General features: G+C 39.0%; 1 protein-coding gene across 1 annotated transcript; it reads right to left on the bottom strand.

Annotated features, from left to right (window-relative positions):
* Positions 1-763: 763 nt before the first annotated feature.
* On the bottom strand, positions 764-10,734 carry LOC121880256 (gastric triacylglycerol lipase-like). Its single transcript, XM_042387411.1, has 9 exons — positions 10,529-10,734; positions 8,153-8,372; positions 7,420-7,534; positions 6,690-6,787; positions 5,742-5,887; positions 5,268-5,426; positions 5,030-5,114; positions 4,149-4,291; positions 764-1,923 (listed from the first exon to the last, which is right to left on the bottom strand). Exons 1-9 carry the CDS (start codon positions 10,628-10,630, stop codon positions 1,774-1,776), a joined length of 1,218 nt encoding a protein of 405 aa, XP_042243345.1. The 5' UTR covers positions 10,631-10,734; the 3' UTR covers positions 764-1,773.
* Positions 10,735-17,065: the final 6,331 nt, after the last annotated feature.

The following is a 17,065-nucleotide window of genomic DNA, read 5'->3' as shown; positions in this document are numbered from 1 at the left end:
CCGTTGTGTTTATTGCATGTCAGTCACACAGACATGAGGTGAGGTGAGAAGGTTCCTCGAGAAGTGACCCGGCTCTCTTTTTCACCTCGGTGTGTAGTGTGAGCAGCTGAGCACGAAACACTTCATAATAAACTAGTAAAATAAGGATACATTTTATAATAAGTAAAATAAGAAAAATTTATAAGTAAAAAAATAAGTAAAATAAGAGAAACATTTTATATAACAGGCACGAATAACTGACCCCAGAGATGAAATTTTCCCGTCATGTGAAGAAGCTGGAAGTAATAAATAAACTTGAATAACACCGAGAAACGTAAACAAGCGTCTCCGTTTATGATTTTATGCATCGTGTGTAAAATTAGGATCACCTGAACATTACCACCCCCTCTCTCAGCTTACTTCACCTGATAATTAAACACCCTGATGCCACCTTGGAGATTAGGTTAAGTTAGGTTAAGGTTAGGTTGGGTTAGGTTAGTGTTAAATTAGGTTAGGTTTAAGTTAAGTTGGTGTAGTTAACCTCAAAGTGAAATAGATTAGGTTAATGTTAGGTTAAGTTTGGTTGGTTAATCTTAAGGTGAAATAAGCTGGATTAAGGTTAAGTTGGGTGTTAATCTACAGGTAATTCTTGAACATTGACCCATGTACATTATAATGCAGTACTGTACAGGGTGATCTAATAAACCCTGTACACACCCCCCCCCCACCCCGGACCGGATGTATTTGGAAATAAACACAACAACATCGCCCCAAGTTAGGTTAGGTTAGGTTGGGTTGGGTTAGGTTAGGTTAGGTTAGGTTGGTTAGGTTAGGTTAGGTTGGTATTCCTTATTGTGAGTTGCCTCTTTCGTTCGTTCCTTTTGTACCTGATAATGACCATACCTGCAGTACATCACCTGTTGTCTACATAATGTGATGAACTGTGATGTCATATACAAAACCAATAACGTCATGAGCAACTCCACTGGTTTATGGCACCTTAGATACTACTTCAGCCTCAGGGGATGGGTCGACAAATAGGAATATAACATTAGTACTATGTTTTCATGAACCGAAGTTACGGTGGAATCGCTTCGAACGAAATATAAAACACTACGATCAGACATTACATTAATTTCCCATATCCAATTACAATGACATTCTGATAAGTGCTGGCAACTGAACATTATCTGACACACACTACGAGACGATATCTGTCGGTACAAGCCGTGTTTTCCAATGACTCCCGGGTACTGGTGTTTGTCGGGAGTTACCGGCAGAACACACCCGCTATTTGACTGCCATTAATATAATATTCTACTAAATATGGAACAAATGCCATAAATAATAACTGATAGCTTCACAGATACTAGAAAGGCAGACCTACCGACTTTATGCAGGAATCACAAATACTCGTCCATTGTGACATATTATATTGATAAAGAAACTGGCCGATACCTTATGGGAGACTACATCTATTATTATTAACCATATATATATTTATCTTATTATAATTACGATAAATGGTCCCTGTAAATAGTGTGTAAATGGTCCCTGTAAATAGTGTGTAAATGGTCCCTGTAAATAGTGTATAAATGGTCCCACTCATCTTAATTGGTTACCCCTTGAGTACGATAGCAACCACTTGAGTACAACACCAAAACTTGAGTACGATGACTTCAACCCTTGAGTACAATGACTTCAACCCTTGAGTACGATGACTTTAACCCTTGAGTACGATGACTTTAACCCTTTATAATCCTCCTCCAGGTCACTTATACAGAATCCAATCCTTTAAAATAGTTTCAAATACTTACAGATGATCCTATAAACATATTTATCAGCGTCAATGCCCCAAAGGAAATCAATGTGGTTAAATAATGGCAACTCAACCTTGAAACTGGCTTTAAGTTGGGGTAACTCCGAGGCCAGGCGAGCCACGTCCTGGAACAAGAGAGAATTATGTCAATATTTAGCCATTTTTAAAGACTGGGTTTGTTATGTGAAGTACTGTAAAGGTTTAGTGGTTTATAAGAGAATTATGTCAATATTTAGCCATTTTTAAAGACTGGGTTTGTTATGTGAAGTACTGTAAAGGTTTAGTGGTTTATAAGAGAATTATGTCAATATTTAGCCATTTTTAAAGACTGGGTTTGTTATGTGAAGTACTGTAAAGGTTTAGTGGTTTATAAGAGAATTATGTCAATATTAGCCATTTTTAAAGACTGGGTTTGTTATGTGAAGTACTGTAAAGGTTTAGTGGTTTATAAGAGAATTATGTCAATATTTAGCCATTTTTAAAGACTGGGTTTGTTATGTGAAGTACTGTAAAGGTTTAGTGGTTTATAAGAGAATTATGTCAATATTAGCCATTTTTAAAGACTGGGTTTGTTATGTGAAGTACTGTAAAGGTTTAGTGGTTTATAAGAGAATTATGTCAATATTAGCCATTTTTAAAGACTGGGTTTGTTATGTGAAGTACTGTAAAGGTTTAGGTTTATAAGAGAATTATGTCAATATTAGCCATTTTTAAAGACTGGGTTTATTTTGTGAAGTACTGTAAAGGTTTAGTGGTTTATAAGAGAATTATGTCAATATTAGCCATTTTTAAAGACTGGGTTTGTTATGTGAAGTACTGTAAAGGTTTAGTGGTTTATAAGAGAATTATGTCAATATTAGCCATTTTTAAAGACTGGGTTTGTTATGTGAAGTACTGTAAAGGTTTAGTGGTTTATAAGAGAATTATGTCAATATTAGCCATTTTTAAAGACTGGGTTTGTTATGTGAAGTACTGTAAAGGTTTAGTGGTTTATAAGAGAATTATGTCAATATTAGCCATTTTTAAAGACTGGGTTTGTTATGTGAAGTACTGTAAAGGTTTAGTGGTTTATAAGAGAATTATGTCAATATTAGCCATTTTTAAAGACTGGGTTTGTTATGTGAAGTACTGTAAAGGTTTAGTGGTTTATAAGAGAATTATGTCAATATTTAGCCATTTTTAAAGACTGGGTTTATTTTGTGAAGTACTGTAAAGGTTTAGTGGTTTATAAGAGAATTATGTCAATATTAGCCATTTTTAAAGACTGGGTTTATTTTGTGAAGTACTGTAAAGGTTTAGTGGTTTATACAGTTATGTCTCCATTAGCCGCAACAATTGGTGCATAGCTCTTCCGGGAATGAGAGATTTCCGGGTAAAGAGACGACTCTCTCAGAGCCGGGAAAAAACCTTCATCCCCGGAATTTTCTGGGTACCGGGAAGATTTACTCGGAATTTTTCGGAAAATGTGCCCCTCTGAAAATCGTTCCCAAAGCCGGAATTTTCCTGAAAATTCCGGTTTTGGGAACGATTTTCCGAGAAAATTTAAATTCCGGGTTTGGGGAATTCTGACTAAAGGAGATATTACTGTAGTTGGTGAGCATGTGAAGATTAGCCCTCCCAGCTTATTTTATGTGAAAATTAGTCCTCCCACCTTATTTTATGTGAAGATTAGTCCTTCCAGATTATTTTGTGAAGATTAGTCCTCCCAGCTTATTTTATGTGAAGATTAGCCCTCCCAGCTTATTTTATGTGAAGATTAGCCCTCTATCTATTTACTTGGGAGAACTGATGTAAATTTGCAGGCTGGTTTTACTGTCTCTCTCTCTCCACACACCTGTATTCACCTGTGGGTCTGCCAAGTAATCATTCTGCCCCCACACCTGTACTCACCTGTGGGTCTGCCAAGTAATCATTCTGCCCCCACACCTGTACTCACCTGTGGGTCTGCCAAGTAATCATTCTGCCCCCACACCTGTATTCACCTGTGGGTCTGCTAAGTAATCATTCTGACCCCACACCTGTACTCACCTGTGGGTCTGCCAAGTAATCATTCTGCCCCCACACCTGTACTCACCTGTGGGTCTGCCAAGTAATCATTCTGCCCCCACACCTGTATTCACCTGTGGGTCTGCTAAGTAATCATTCTGACCCCACACCTGTACTCACCTGTGGGTCTGCCAAGTAATCATTCTGCCCCCACACCTGTACTCACCTGTGGGTCTGCCAAGTAATCATTCTGCCCCCACACCTGTATTCACCTGTGGGTCTGCTAAGTAATCATTCTGACCCCACACCTGTACTCACCTGTGGGTCTGCCAAGTAATCATTCTGCCCCCACACCTGTACTCACCTGTGGGTCTGCCAAGTAATCATTCTGCCCCCATATAAGCACAACAGGAACTTTCACGTGGCTGAGAGTGTACACAGGAGGGGTTGGCTGATGGTATCTCTTCTGATTCTCCTTTCGGCCAAAATCGTAGTGCAAAAATTTACCTGCGACAAAGATGGCGTTTTATTGCGTGTGTTTTTTTCGATGATAAATTCTTGACTTGTGTAGATCATAGTAAAGGTGTTGATATATATTAGTCAGTTAGTTCACTCGTGTTGTGTCGCCTCGGTGAAAACACTATACATGAAATATTTCCATAAAACAATGAGAAGTTATTTAACCTTATGATTAACCACCCTAATGTTAACCTAACCTAACCTAATGTTAATCTAATCTAACCTAACCTAATGTTAATCTAATCTAACCTAATGTTAATCTAACCTAACCTAATGTTAATCTAATCTAATCTAACCTAATGTTAATCTAATCTAACCTAATGTTAATCTAATCTAACCTAACCTAATGTTAACCTAATGTTAACCTAACCTAATGTTAACCTAATGTTAACCTAACCTAATGTTAATCTAATCTAACCTAACCTAATGTTAACCTAATCTAACCTAACCTAATGTTAACCTAATCTAATTGTCTGGGAAATATTAAGGAGTTTAATCTGAAGGTGAAATTATGCTCTGGTGGCAAATTCTAACACTATCTTTACATGCTGACCTGTATACCTGTACTGTCTATAAACATATAAATTCTAAGACCCTTTACTGATTAACTCTCTCTGTCTCTCAGTTACCCCATTATCATATTATCTCTCCTCCTTCTCTTCTCTTTATCCTCCTCTTCCTTAACTCCCCAGTCTGTGGTATAAGTCACCCTTGCCTCACACTGACCTGAGTTAATCTCTTGGGCAAAGTGGATAACAGTCCTGGTGGAGGTCCCAGCAGGAGTGTGGCCGAGGATCACAGGAAGCCAAGTCTGTTGATGGAACCCCCGGACCAAAGTGTTTATGGTGAGGTCTGTATGGTCTCTCTCTCTCTCTCTTTCTTTCAATCTCTCTATCAATCAATCTCTCTTTCTCTCTCATTCTATCACTTAATCTCTCTCCCTCCGTCCTACCCCCCTACTTACCATATTAAACTGCGGAGCGTCGAACCCAGTGAGGAAGAAGAATGCGTTCCTACACATGATCTCCTCGAACTTATGAAGAGTGCACAATGCTTCCGTCCACCTGACAAACCTGGGGCTGTGGGGCAGGAACTCATATTTCCCGAGAAGCTTCAACAAGACCTAAGCGGGAGGGAAAAATAATAAGTCTCGTTATCTTAGCTTAGGGTAGGGATCGTGTTATGGTTAGGTTAGGTTAGGTTAGGGTAGGGTAGGTTAGCTTAGGGTAGGAATCGTGTTATGGTTAGGTTAGGTTAGGTTAGGTTAGGTTAAGTTAGGTTAGGGTAGGTTAGCTTAGGGTAGGGATCGTGTTATGGTTATGAGGTAGGAATGTATATATTGTCCAAGAAGAGTTATTTATAAGTTCGGAGGTTTTACGAATAATAAGTTCGAATGATTTACTAGGAATAAGATTTACAAAGACCGTACAATTCTCACCTGTGCATTGTCGGCAAAAGGTGCGATGAACCTTATAGGACTCCTGACGTGGGCTACGGTGGCCACAGGTCCGAGGCCAAACATCATCCTGACCTTACTGTGGTATTCTGGTCGTGTGGCCATACTCGCGAAGAACATGGTTGTCCCTGAGATATGATTGATTATTACTGTATTGAATTGTTATCACTCATTGTTACCTGACCTAATGTGACCTGACCTAACCTGAACCTAACCTAATGTGACCTAACCTAATGTGACCTAACCTAACCTGAACCTAACCTAATGTGACCTGACCTAACCTGAACCTAAACCTGTGACCTGACTTTACCTAACCTGAACCTAACCTAATGTGACCTGACCTAACCTGAACCTAAACCTAATGTGACCTGACCTAACCTGAACCTTACCTATCCTAATGTGACCTGACCTAACATCCAAATTTACTACCTAACCTAACCTATACCTGTATGCTCGTTAACCTTAGCTATCTTACCTTAGCTACACCCTATGCTAACCTCCACCCTCGAAGACTTTAAATAACTTGGATTTTCTGACGCTTATTCTTACCTAGATACAGTAAAGACAAGTTAGGTTAGGTTAGGTTAGCTTTAAGTTAGGTTAAGTTAGGTTCAGGTTAGGTTAGGTTAGGTTAAGTTAGGTTAGGTTCAGGTTAGGTTAAGTTCAGGTTAGGTTAAGTTAGGTTAGATTCAGGTTAGGTTAAGTTAGGTTCAGATTAGGTTAAGTTCAGGTTAGGTTAAGTTAGGTTAGGTTAGGTTAAGTTAGGTTCAGGTTAGGTTAGGTTCAGGTTAGGTTAGGTTAAGTTAGGTTAGGTTCAGGTTAGGTTAAGTTAGGTTCAGGTTAGGTTAAGTTAGGTTCAGGTTAGGTTAGGTTAGGTTAGGTTAAGTTAGGCTGGATCAACTACAACAGGGTAATAATACTCAGACTTACCCATACTGTGACCTATATAATACAGGCTCGGGTGGCTGGTATGGGCCAAGATATAGTCAATAACAGCAGGTACGTCATGAGCCGCCATTTCGTCCCAGCTGAAGGACATATTGAGTTATTTTATGAGTCACGTAGAGAGGGAAGAGTAAACACACAGGTTAGGTTAGGTTAGGTTATGGTAGGTTAGGTTAGGTTAATGTAGGTTATGGTGGGTTAGGTTAGGTTAATGTAGGTTATGGTAGGTTAGGTTAGGTTAATGTAGGTTATGGTAGGTTAGGTTAGGTTAATGTAGGTTATGGTAGGTGAAAGTTAGATTAGGTTAGGTTAGGTTAGTGTTATGTAAGATTAGGTCAGGTTAGGTCAGGTTAGATTAGTGTTATGTAAGATTAGGTCAGGTTAGTTTAGGGTTTGATAGGGTTAGGTTATGTTATGTTAGGTTAGATTAAGTTAGTATAATAATCAAGATATATATAAAAACAAGACATAATTACATGACTTTTCCTGGAGTCTGTGTAGTATAATTAGGCTCAATATGATTCCTATCTCGTTTCTTTTTAAATACACCCCTAGTTTATTTTACCTGAAGATTAGACACCCTATGGTACCTCAGGATTAGGTTAGGTTAGCATTAAGGTGTTCAATTAAACAGTGAAATAAACTAGGGTGTCTAATCATCAGGTGAGTGGGGGAGAGGGGGGACAGAGAGGACTAATTATAAACAGAGTCTTACCTAAAATCCCAAAATTCTTTCTCGTCAGGTGAGAGGTGTGTATGGGCCCTAGAGTAGAAGTTGCCCCTTGCGTTCCCGAGCCACACATCGTAGCCAGCGTTCGCCATGACGTACGCTGCAACGGATTCAGTAACAAGTTGAGGTAATCTTCGTAAATCACCTCTGAGCATCTTAGGATTAGATTCACTTATTTTACCTGATGATTAGACACCCTAGTTTATTTCACTGTTTAATTGAACACCATAATGCTAACCTAACCTAATCCTGAGGTACCATAGGGTGTCTAATCATCAGGTGATCAAACACTAGGAACATTAATTACACATAATTATGGTTTAAAAGAAATAATAAATTGAAAATAAAATTATAGAAAATGGGTCACTTAAATTAGACATTTGATCGAAATTAGAATCAAATAGGGAGATGCGATCAAAATTAGAACAGTTAATTTGAAGAACTGATCAAAATTAGAACAGTTAATTTGAAGAACTGATCAAAATTGGAAACAGTTAATTTGAAGAACTGATCAAAATGGGTCACCTAATTTGAAGAACTGATCAAAATTAGAACAGTTAATTTGAAGAACTGATCAAAAATGGGACACAATATGAACATGTGATCAGAAATGCAACAAAATCAAAATGTGATAAAAATTCACACACCACTTAATTTAGCCACATCACCACACACTCACCGGAGCTTTATCCACTCATCCGGAGCTTTATCCACTCACCCGGAGCTTTATCCACTGGAGCGAGTATCCAACAAGCCGAAGAGGCCAGTAAGCCATGTTGCATAAGAACCGGAACCCGCGAGACTATTTTGTTTCTAGAACGTTCCTCTGTGGTTTTGTGGCGGCCGTGGGGTATCCGATGCAGCGTGAGGATGTATCCGTCATCCGTTATCACCGTGTGGGTTTCTATGGGGTAGCCGTACTTGGCCACCAAAGACGGCTGTTAGGTAAAAATAAATGTTAGTTGTGTCGGATTACTTAGTTTCTCCGGGTTATTTTTTTTTTCGATGATTTAACAACTTAATCGTACCTACAGGGAAATGGGTGGGTTAGGTTAGGTTAGATTAAGTTACGATAGGATATATGAGGACAGGTTAAGTTAGGATATGTGAGGTTAGGTTAGATAAAGTTAAGTTAGGTTTGGTTAGGTTAGGTTATCAAAATATATACACAATAATGACTAATTGTCTCTAGGTGTTTACTGATTAAGAAACACAGGTAAATAATCTAATGACCAGTACACCTGTAATGACCACTACACCTGTAATCACCAGTACATAACGCTGATTAGGTTTTCTATGTTCCTTCAGGCTTATCAAACAAATCTAATGACTGTTCTTATTTTAATCAGAGTGGATGATGTTCAGATTATTGGTCACAAATTAGACAATCTCCTTCCTCCTATAGAACATGGGTGAGTGCTTGAGTGAGTGAGTGTTTGTGTGTTTGAGTGGTAGATTAGGTCCTTGAGTGTGTTTGAGTGATTGAGTGTGTTTGAGTGATTGAGTGTGTTTGAGTGAGTGAGTGTTTGTGTGTGTTTGAGTGGTAGATTAGGTCCTTGAGTGTGTTTGAGTGTTTGTGTGTTTGAGTGATAGAGTGAGTGAGTTTAAGTGGTGGTGGTAGACCTATGGAAGTTTTTTTTTACAGGGATTAGTCCACCCGAGCACAGGTCACTGACCCACAACGGGGCCCGGGGGCAAAATAATAAGAGTAAAAAGAAATTAAAAATAGAAAATAAAAAGGCTGTATTAATCTACACCACGAAGATGCTGGAAAACCATCTTTTTAAAGTGAGACAGATTGTAAGAGCATGGAAACACAAAAGAAGGCAGAGCATTCCACAGTTTGGGTGTGTGAGGAAAGAAGGAGGTACTGTAACGGGTTATTCTAGTGTGACTGACATCCACACAGAAACAGTGGGCACCGTGGGCAAGACGAGTGTTACGTGCCAACGGCCTTGCCGGCGGTACACAGGATGCCAAATCCACCGAACATTGCCCGTTAAAGTACCTGTAAAAGAGAGAGAGTGAAGCAACATTGTGGCGAAGAGAAAAGGAAGAAAGATTGTCAACTAAAGGAGGAGAGTTAATAAGACGAAATGCCTTTGATTCCACCCTATGTAACAGTTGAAGAGCCACCCCAGATATGAGAGCAGTACTCCAAGTTAGGACGAATGAATCCCTTATATACGTGAAGCAACTGCTCAGGAGTGAAGTAGCTGCGGCATCTGTACAGCATTCCCAGCTTTTGGGAGGCAGCATTAGCAATGTTGAGGACATATTAGAGGAAATGGTGAGGCCTAGCATATCTATTTTAGAATTTGGCAGAATAACAGCGTCCTGAAATGTAATTGGTGGGAGATCATCTAATTTACAAAGTGTAATTGGTAAATATTGAGTTTTATTACTATTGAACTTAACCAAGTTTGTACCGCCCCATTCAGAGATGCTGCACAGATCCGCATTGATAGATGTAATGATATCAACTCTAGAAACAGATCTAGTGAGAGTTAGGAGGAAGGGGAAAATGTGAAGAAGAGTGAAGAGTAGAATCATCAGTGTAAGAATGGACAGAATTAGTCATAGTGTGAAGTAAATCATTGATAAAAAGAAGGAAGAGAGTTGGTGAAAGAACAGAGCCCTGTGGGGCACCACTATTGGTAGAGAGAGAGAGAGAGATCCCTCGACAACAACTGCCATGGATCGGTTCTCAAGGAAGCTAGAGATTAGAAAACAAAGTGGAGGAGAGAAACCATAAGAGGGAAGTTTAGAAAGTAAAGACTTGTGCCATACCCTGTCAAATGCTTTGGAACAGTCTACCAGCTCAAGCTGTGGTATAGAGAACAGTACTGAGCTACAAACTCGTCCTAAACTAAACTATCAAGAACAATGGAGGGACCCTACACTGGCCACCTACCCTAGGCATGACCACCTCTAGAGGGTCGCCACTCGGTAAACTCCTCCCTAAACCATTGAAAACTATCACCCTGGGTCACCACACGTCATCAAGTATTAACACAAAGAGCTGAAATAAAAAAAAGTCAAATCATCTAAGTTACTAAAATTATATAAAACAAACAAGGAATAAATAACTTACCACATCAAGATAGATATCAGGGTTGACCTCCATACATCTCACACCAGTTATAACACAGCTTAGAGTCACTGTCAGCCATAATAACAGCTCCTGTAGGTTCATGGTGATGTTAGAGCTCGTGTGTGTGTAGTGTGAGAGGTGTAGGAGTTATCCAGGTCCTCTAAACAGTGTGAGAGATGAAGCTGAGAGGGGCGTCATGTGATGGTCTCTTGTTCCCATGGTAATAATAATCCTTCGAACACTCACCCATTATATAATTAAACAAAAACTAAATTAAATTCTCTATTACTCCATAAAGACAAATAATAAATAAATTAATAAAAACATAAACATTTTTTTTTTAGTTATTTTATGTTATTATTTTATCAGATTTAATAATTATCGTTTGTATTTTAATTTTTCTTATCTTGATACACCGAATCGGACACATTGTTTACACCAGCGAGGCTTCATCATAGAAAACGGAATCTTATTATCGTAGACTTTACTATATCCTCTTCACCACTTGTTAGTCGCTTGTTACACACTGTTGGCAAGCACTGGGCATGTACTGAACCCATTAAAATCTTACTGAACCCATTAAAATCCTCACGAACCCATTCAAATCCTCTTGAGCCCATTCAAATCCTCCTGAGCCCATTAAAATCCCCCCTAAATCCATTAAAAATCTCCTGAATCGAGTTTAAACCCCCTGACCCCTCTTGAACCGTACATGCCCTGTTGTAATCTGGTCACCTTGACTCTTCAGGCTTCTACGCCCTTAACTCATGAGACAAAGACAAGCATAAACTCAGCATGCTTCCCTGTTGGGCGCTGTAAACACTTCACCTTACACAGGGGAGTGCCCAATAACAAAAAAAAAGGATTATATAACTAGAAAAACGTAACCTTTGACCTCTATACACAAGTTAACATCCTCAAAATTATAATATTCAATTAATATCATAGACAGATGACGTAATATTTATAAAGATGATATATTACATACTGAAAATATACCTTTACAGTAAAACTTGATGAAGTATATCAGTTCCGCTGGCTGACGTAAGAGGAGTTAATTTACTGTTGTTTATGTGGATACTATATGTTCTATGAAGTTAATACTAGGATTAACCTTTTAATTTTTTGTTTGGTTTAATAACGAGGTGGTTGTCTGTTAGTATCTGTGAGCAGTGCCGGATTTAGACCTGTGGAGGCCCGTGGGAAGTCAAGAGGGTGGGGTGGCGAGTGAAGTGATCCTAAACATGTGGGAGTCCCGGGGGCCGCTGTAAGTCCCCGGGAAAATTCTGAAATTTGAACACTTCTTTGGAGAATTTTGAAGCCATATGCTGTTATATTGAGGAAATTAGAGAATTGAGAAATTTTTAATTAACTGTATATTTATTGATAGTGTACAAATTCCCAACACACACACAAAAGTGAGACATGACTGGAGTGGTTCATGTGGTTTCAAGTCAGTTCATAAGAAAACCAGGTATTCATGAATTTCAAGGAGTAACTAGTCTAATATCTATCACGCTTCTTACTGAACATAGTTTACGTGATGGAATAGATAAACATGAATTTTAAAGAATGAAAATAAAAATAATCCAAATGAATAAACAAATAAAGTATTGTAATATGTGGAGGCCCCCAGATTGTGGAGGCCCCTGGGCAGCTGCCCACTCTGCCCACTCCTGAGTCTGGCCCTGTCTCTGAGTGTTAGTAGGGAAATATCTGTGAAATGAAGACGAGGAAAATGTCTTTATTCGAATCTAAAAAGTAAACATTAAAGTAAATAAAGTTAAAAAAAATGCTACGAGCCAAGAACTTTAAACTATATATACAGTATTTTAAGTTTATTTAACTAAACACAGAAAAATAAGATAATCAGGAATAAATTAATTAGAGTTACGGTGTTTATTAATAAAAAAAATATAAAATAAATTAAATGGTTTTTGTCGTGATAATTTTCCAACTTTGGGTAAATGGTCAAGTAAAGAAATAATTTAGTGGACAAACTTTCCTTCCTTCTTTATGCTGTATTAATTAATTATAGTGAACATTTACATTATATTCCTCACATAAAACAAGAACAGGAGAACAAATTAAACTTAATAATAATCCTGTGGTTATAATTAATTAAACGAAATAAATAAATTACGTTTGAGGCTCTCTATCATGTGTTGAGACCTGTAGCGTGATGAAATGACATACACATTACTATAACTCCTCCTATCCTCGCTCACTAAGTCACTAGCTTCTGGTTATGATAGTAAAGGTTGGCGTTATGGGTACGTAAATCAATAAATACTATAAATCCGTTTTACGTTATATCAGGGATTGTGTGTGTGTGTGTCACCACTATCTTGAAGGCGTCAGAAGTATACATACATATTATTATGACCTGGATTAAGACTTATCAGGGTTGTGTATTAGTGAGATAAAGGTATCAGGTGTGTTATCTATGGCGCAGCAGCTTATGTTCGTCTTCCGGTCAAATAGCTGAGGTAATTTCTTCACCTTTCTATCCTACCCCCATTACTACTGCCCTCTTAGTATACCCCCTTCCTAACCTACCTCCTTCCTAGCCTACCCCCTTCCTAGCCTACCCCCTTTCCTAGCCTACCCCCCCTAGCCTCCCCTTCCTAACCTACCCCCCTTCTAACCTACCCCCTTCTAACCTACCCCCTTCCTAACCTACCCCTTCCTAACCTACCCCCCTAGCCCTAACCTACCCCCCTCTATCTAACCTACCCCCTTCCTCCTACCCTAACCTTCCCCCCTTCTAACCTACCCCCCCCTTCCTAACCTACCCCCTTCCTACCTACCCCCCTTCCTTCTAACCTACCCCTTCTAACCTACCTCCCTCCCCCCCAGTCGAGTCACTGTCCAAATCCGACACCATGTTATTACCCAATTCAAGTGTGATAGTTTGTCGTGGACTGAATCTATATTTGTCGTAGCGTTAGGTTTAGCAGGACAAGGAAGGTTAGGTTAGTTTAAGTTAGGTTAGTTTAAGTTAGGTTAGATTAGTTCATGTTAGCCTAAGTTAGGTTAGATTTGGATAAGTTAGGTTGGGTTAAGGTAGGTTAGATTAGTTCATGTTAGCCTAAGTTAGGTTAGATTTGGATAAGTTAGGTTGGGTTAAGTTAGGTTGGGTTAGTTCATGTTAGCCTAAGTTAGGTTAGATTTGGATAAGTTAGGTTGGGTTAAGGAAGGTTAGATTAGTTCATGTTAGCCTAAGTTAGGTTAGATTTGGATAAGTTAGGTTGGGTTAAGTTAGGTTAGATTAGGGTCAGATCAGTATGCCACACAACCATATGACGTCAATACATTATGCCAAGAAAGGTCAGGTTACTCAAGCTGTTGTGGTTCCAGGCAGATAACAAATAATTTTAAGCTTATCCTGTTTTTAATGGAAAGGATAAGTGTTTTTATTGTAAGCTTCAAAGATATCACCTGAAGATTACCACCCTAACGTATTATACCTGATGATTAACCCAAATTGACGCTACCGGTGGGGGGGGGAGGTTGGTTAGGTGGGTGGTAGGTGGGCTAAGGTGGGTCTACCGAGGGTGAGTGGGCTAAGGTGGGTCTACCGAGGGTGAGTGGGCTAAGGTGGGTCTACCGAGGGTGAGTGGGCTGGGAGTGGATGAAACGGATTTAATTTTTGCTAGTTACAGAGGGCTAGTTTATTGTGCACCCCCTACTCATCCTGTGAGCGGTAGCGCAAACGGATTACAGAGTAGCGGTCACAAAGGGTCATTACAGAGTAGCGGTCACAAAGGGTCATTACAGAGTAGCGGTCACAAAGGGTCATTACAGAGTAGCGGTCACAAAGGGTCATTACAGAGTAGAGGTCACAAAGGGTCATTACAGAGTAGCGGTCACAAAGGGTCATTACAGAGTAGGGTCATTACAGAGTAGCGGTCACAAAGGGTCATTACAGAGTAGCGGTCACAAAGGGTCATTACAGAGTAGCGGTCACAAAGGGTCATTACAGAGTAGAGGTCACAAAGGGTCATTACAGAGTAGCGGTCACAAAGGGTCATTACAGAGTAGCGGTCACAAAGGGTCATTACAGAGTAGAGGTCACAAAGGGTCATTATAACTAACCTCCGAGGTCAGGTTATTACGGCACTGAATGTTACACAGTGTCGTTAATCATACACAAGACGGTCGTTGTCATTACGTCGAGGTTGTTAAGGCCAAGTAGTGAGGATAGAGAGTGTTACGCCGTCTCTTAATTTACTTTAATATCCAGGTTCTAGGCGTAACCAAACAAAAATGTGAAGTAATTTAGAAGGGAATAAAAATAAATAAAGTAAACCTTTAAGAATTTAATTAATTAAATATTAACACAATAAAGAGCCTCGTAGGCTGTCACAACAAATTGATTCACCATCGAAACTTTTAAGACACAAATGATACTAAACATCGAAACATCAAAAGAATAAAAATAAACCATTGGATTACGTTAACACTGTATAAACACTAACACTGAAATTAACTAACGTGAGACAACACTGAATTACTTAAATAACTAAGCAAATACTGATGGACATAAACAGAGACATAAATAGGTACTCACATAGATATACCACATTGGTGGCCACAGGAACAACACAAATAAATTAAGTATAAGTAACAAGTAACACTCAAAGGATGTGGACTGTGTGACAAGAGGACTGAACTAACTCCGTCAGTTGGTGGGTCCTATAAGGTCGGCTCCCGCCACGCGACCCGCCGGTGGGTCGTTTAACGATGCAGATGGTCGTTAGAGAACAAATAGTTACAGTTAAAACCTTAACAGCACAGGGTTAAGGTGACTAGAACATATAATAGTAATACAACACATCATTACAGGAATAATATGGAACATGGGAGCTGTTATATAAAAAAAATAGAAAAATACGACACGGTCGTAACAAGAGTCAGTGATGATGGGTCCGTCAGTTACAGTTGTTTCAATATATTTAATGGTTGTTAGAGTGGATGTCTAGTTGTTAACTCTTTTAATAACGTTGAGTCAATAGTTCCAGCTCTCGGTGTTAAGGGAGCTAACAGTGTAGGTGGTCTGTGTGACGTTATCATCAGGTGTGTTGTGTGGTCAGTCGTGTAGGTTAGGTTAGGTTAGGTTAATATAGGTTAGGTTAGGTTAGAGTGAATGAGTTACAACAGACATATAGATAAGAGTTGAGGAAAAAATGTCCCAGGTGAGTGATATTGATTAAGCTAGTGATTACAGGTAGACAGGTGACGTAACGTGCCTCAATAAAACCTGACGCTGAGGCATTAACATGTTATATAGGAGTGTTGGTCAGGGTACAGAGGGACACCTACACGAGGCTAACCTAACCTAACCTAACCTAACCTAACCTAACCTAACCATAACCTAACCAACTGTTATTTAATACATAGGATACATATGTCTTAAGTAATCCGAATAATTTATTATGAAAAGATACAGAGATTAATTTAACACTATTGGTTTTAATATTCATGATACATACAAGCTTATATACATGATAACTAAAGAATACATAGGGATTTTTTTTATCTTATACATAATGCATAATATAGTGTTTTATTTGACAACAAGAGCCATTGTTTTGATGGCTCTCTTGGCGTTCGTACATAAAGAAATTCAATTTTTTTCCACTAAAACAAAAAACAAAGAAAATGCATTGATTAATAAAGAAAATTATTAAACAAACACCAAGAAAACACCAAAAAACACACACCGAGAAAGTTGCGTTGGTGTTTTTTTAATTTATTTACTCCTCGTTGAATGCGTCGTTAACTTCACCGTTCTCCTGGCTGTTGTCACCTCCACCCTGAAACGAAATACTCACTTAACCAGATGTGTAACGTTACTATTACTACTATAACCCAACCACACATATCCACACACCTACCCACCCACCCACCCACCCACACCTACCCACCCACACCCACCTACCCACCCACCCACACCTACCCACCTACCTACCCACCCACCCACAATTCACTTACCCGCGCTTTTTTCGTTTTTTTCTCCTTATACAGCAAATAGCAGCCGTAGGATATAATAGCCAAGCCTAATAGCCCACCGATCACACCGAAGACAATAGCTAAGGTGTTGTCGCTTCCACTGCCTTGATCATCAATTTTTTTCTGCACCGCTTCCTCAGCTTTCTTTACATTCTATTTGTAAAGGAGAATAAATGGTAATATATTCTTATATGTTGAGGTGAATAAGAATGAGTAAGAATGAGTAGAAATGAGAACAATAAATAGGTTAAGTTAGATTTGGTTAGGTTAGGTTTGGAAAGTTGTTATAGTCACTGTGCATAATATTTACATTATACAGACATACAGACAGACATACAGGTAGACATACAGACATAGACAGACATACCTCATCAAGCGTATCAACCTTATCGGTAAAAACTGCCTTATTTAATCCCTCCACGAAGGTTAAATTCTCCTTCGCTATCTCAACAATCTCCTGGAGTTCCTTAGAATACTCCTTCAGATTGTCGAGTTGTTCCTTGGTAGTCTTTCCTTCATTTA

The sequence above is a fragment of the Homarus americanus genome, unplaced genomic scaffold (genome assembly GCF_018991925.1).
Source record: "Homarus americanus isolate GMGI-L3 unplaced genomic scaffold, GMGI_Hamer_2.0 scaffold34488, whole genome shotgun sequence".
NCBI lineage: Eukaryota > Metazoa > Arthropoda > Malacostraca > Decapoda > Nephropidae > Homarus > Homarus americanus.
This window is presented reverse-complemented; position numbering and strand designations above follow the sequence as displayed.

Bases quoted from the DNA above. Each gene is read 5' to 3' on its own strand.
- LOC121880256 (XM_042387411.1), bottom strand. From the start codon at position 10,630: ATGAACCTACAGGAGCTGTTATTATGGCTGACAGTGACTCTAAGCTGT. The intron at 8,373-10,528 runs GTAAGTTATTTA...TTTACCTAACAG, and splicing joins CTGATATCTATCTTGATGTG to CCGTCTTTGGTGGCCAAGTA. The intron at 5,115-5,267 runs GTAAGTAGGGGG...TTCCATCAACAG, and splicing joins ACGCTCCGCAGTTTAATATG to ACTTGGCTTCCTGTGATCCT.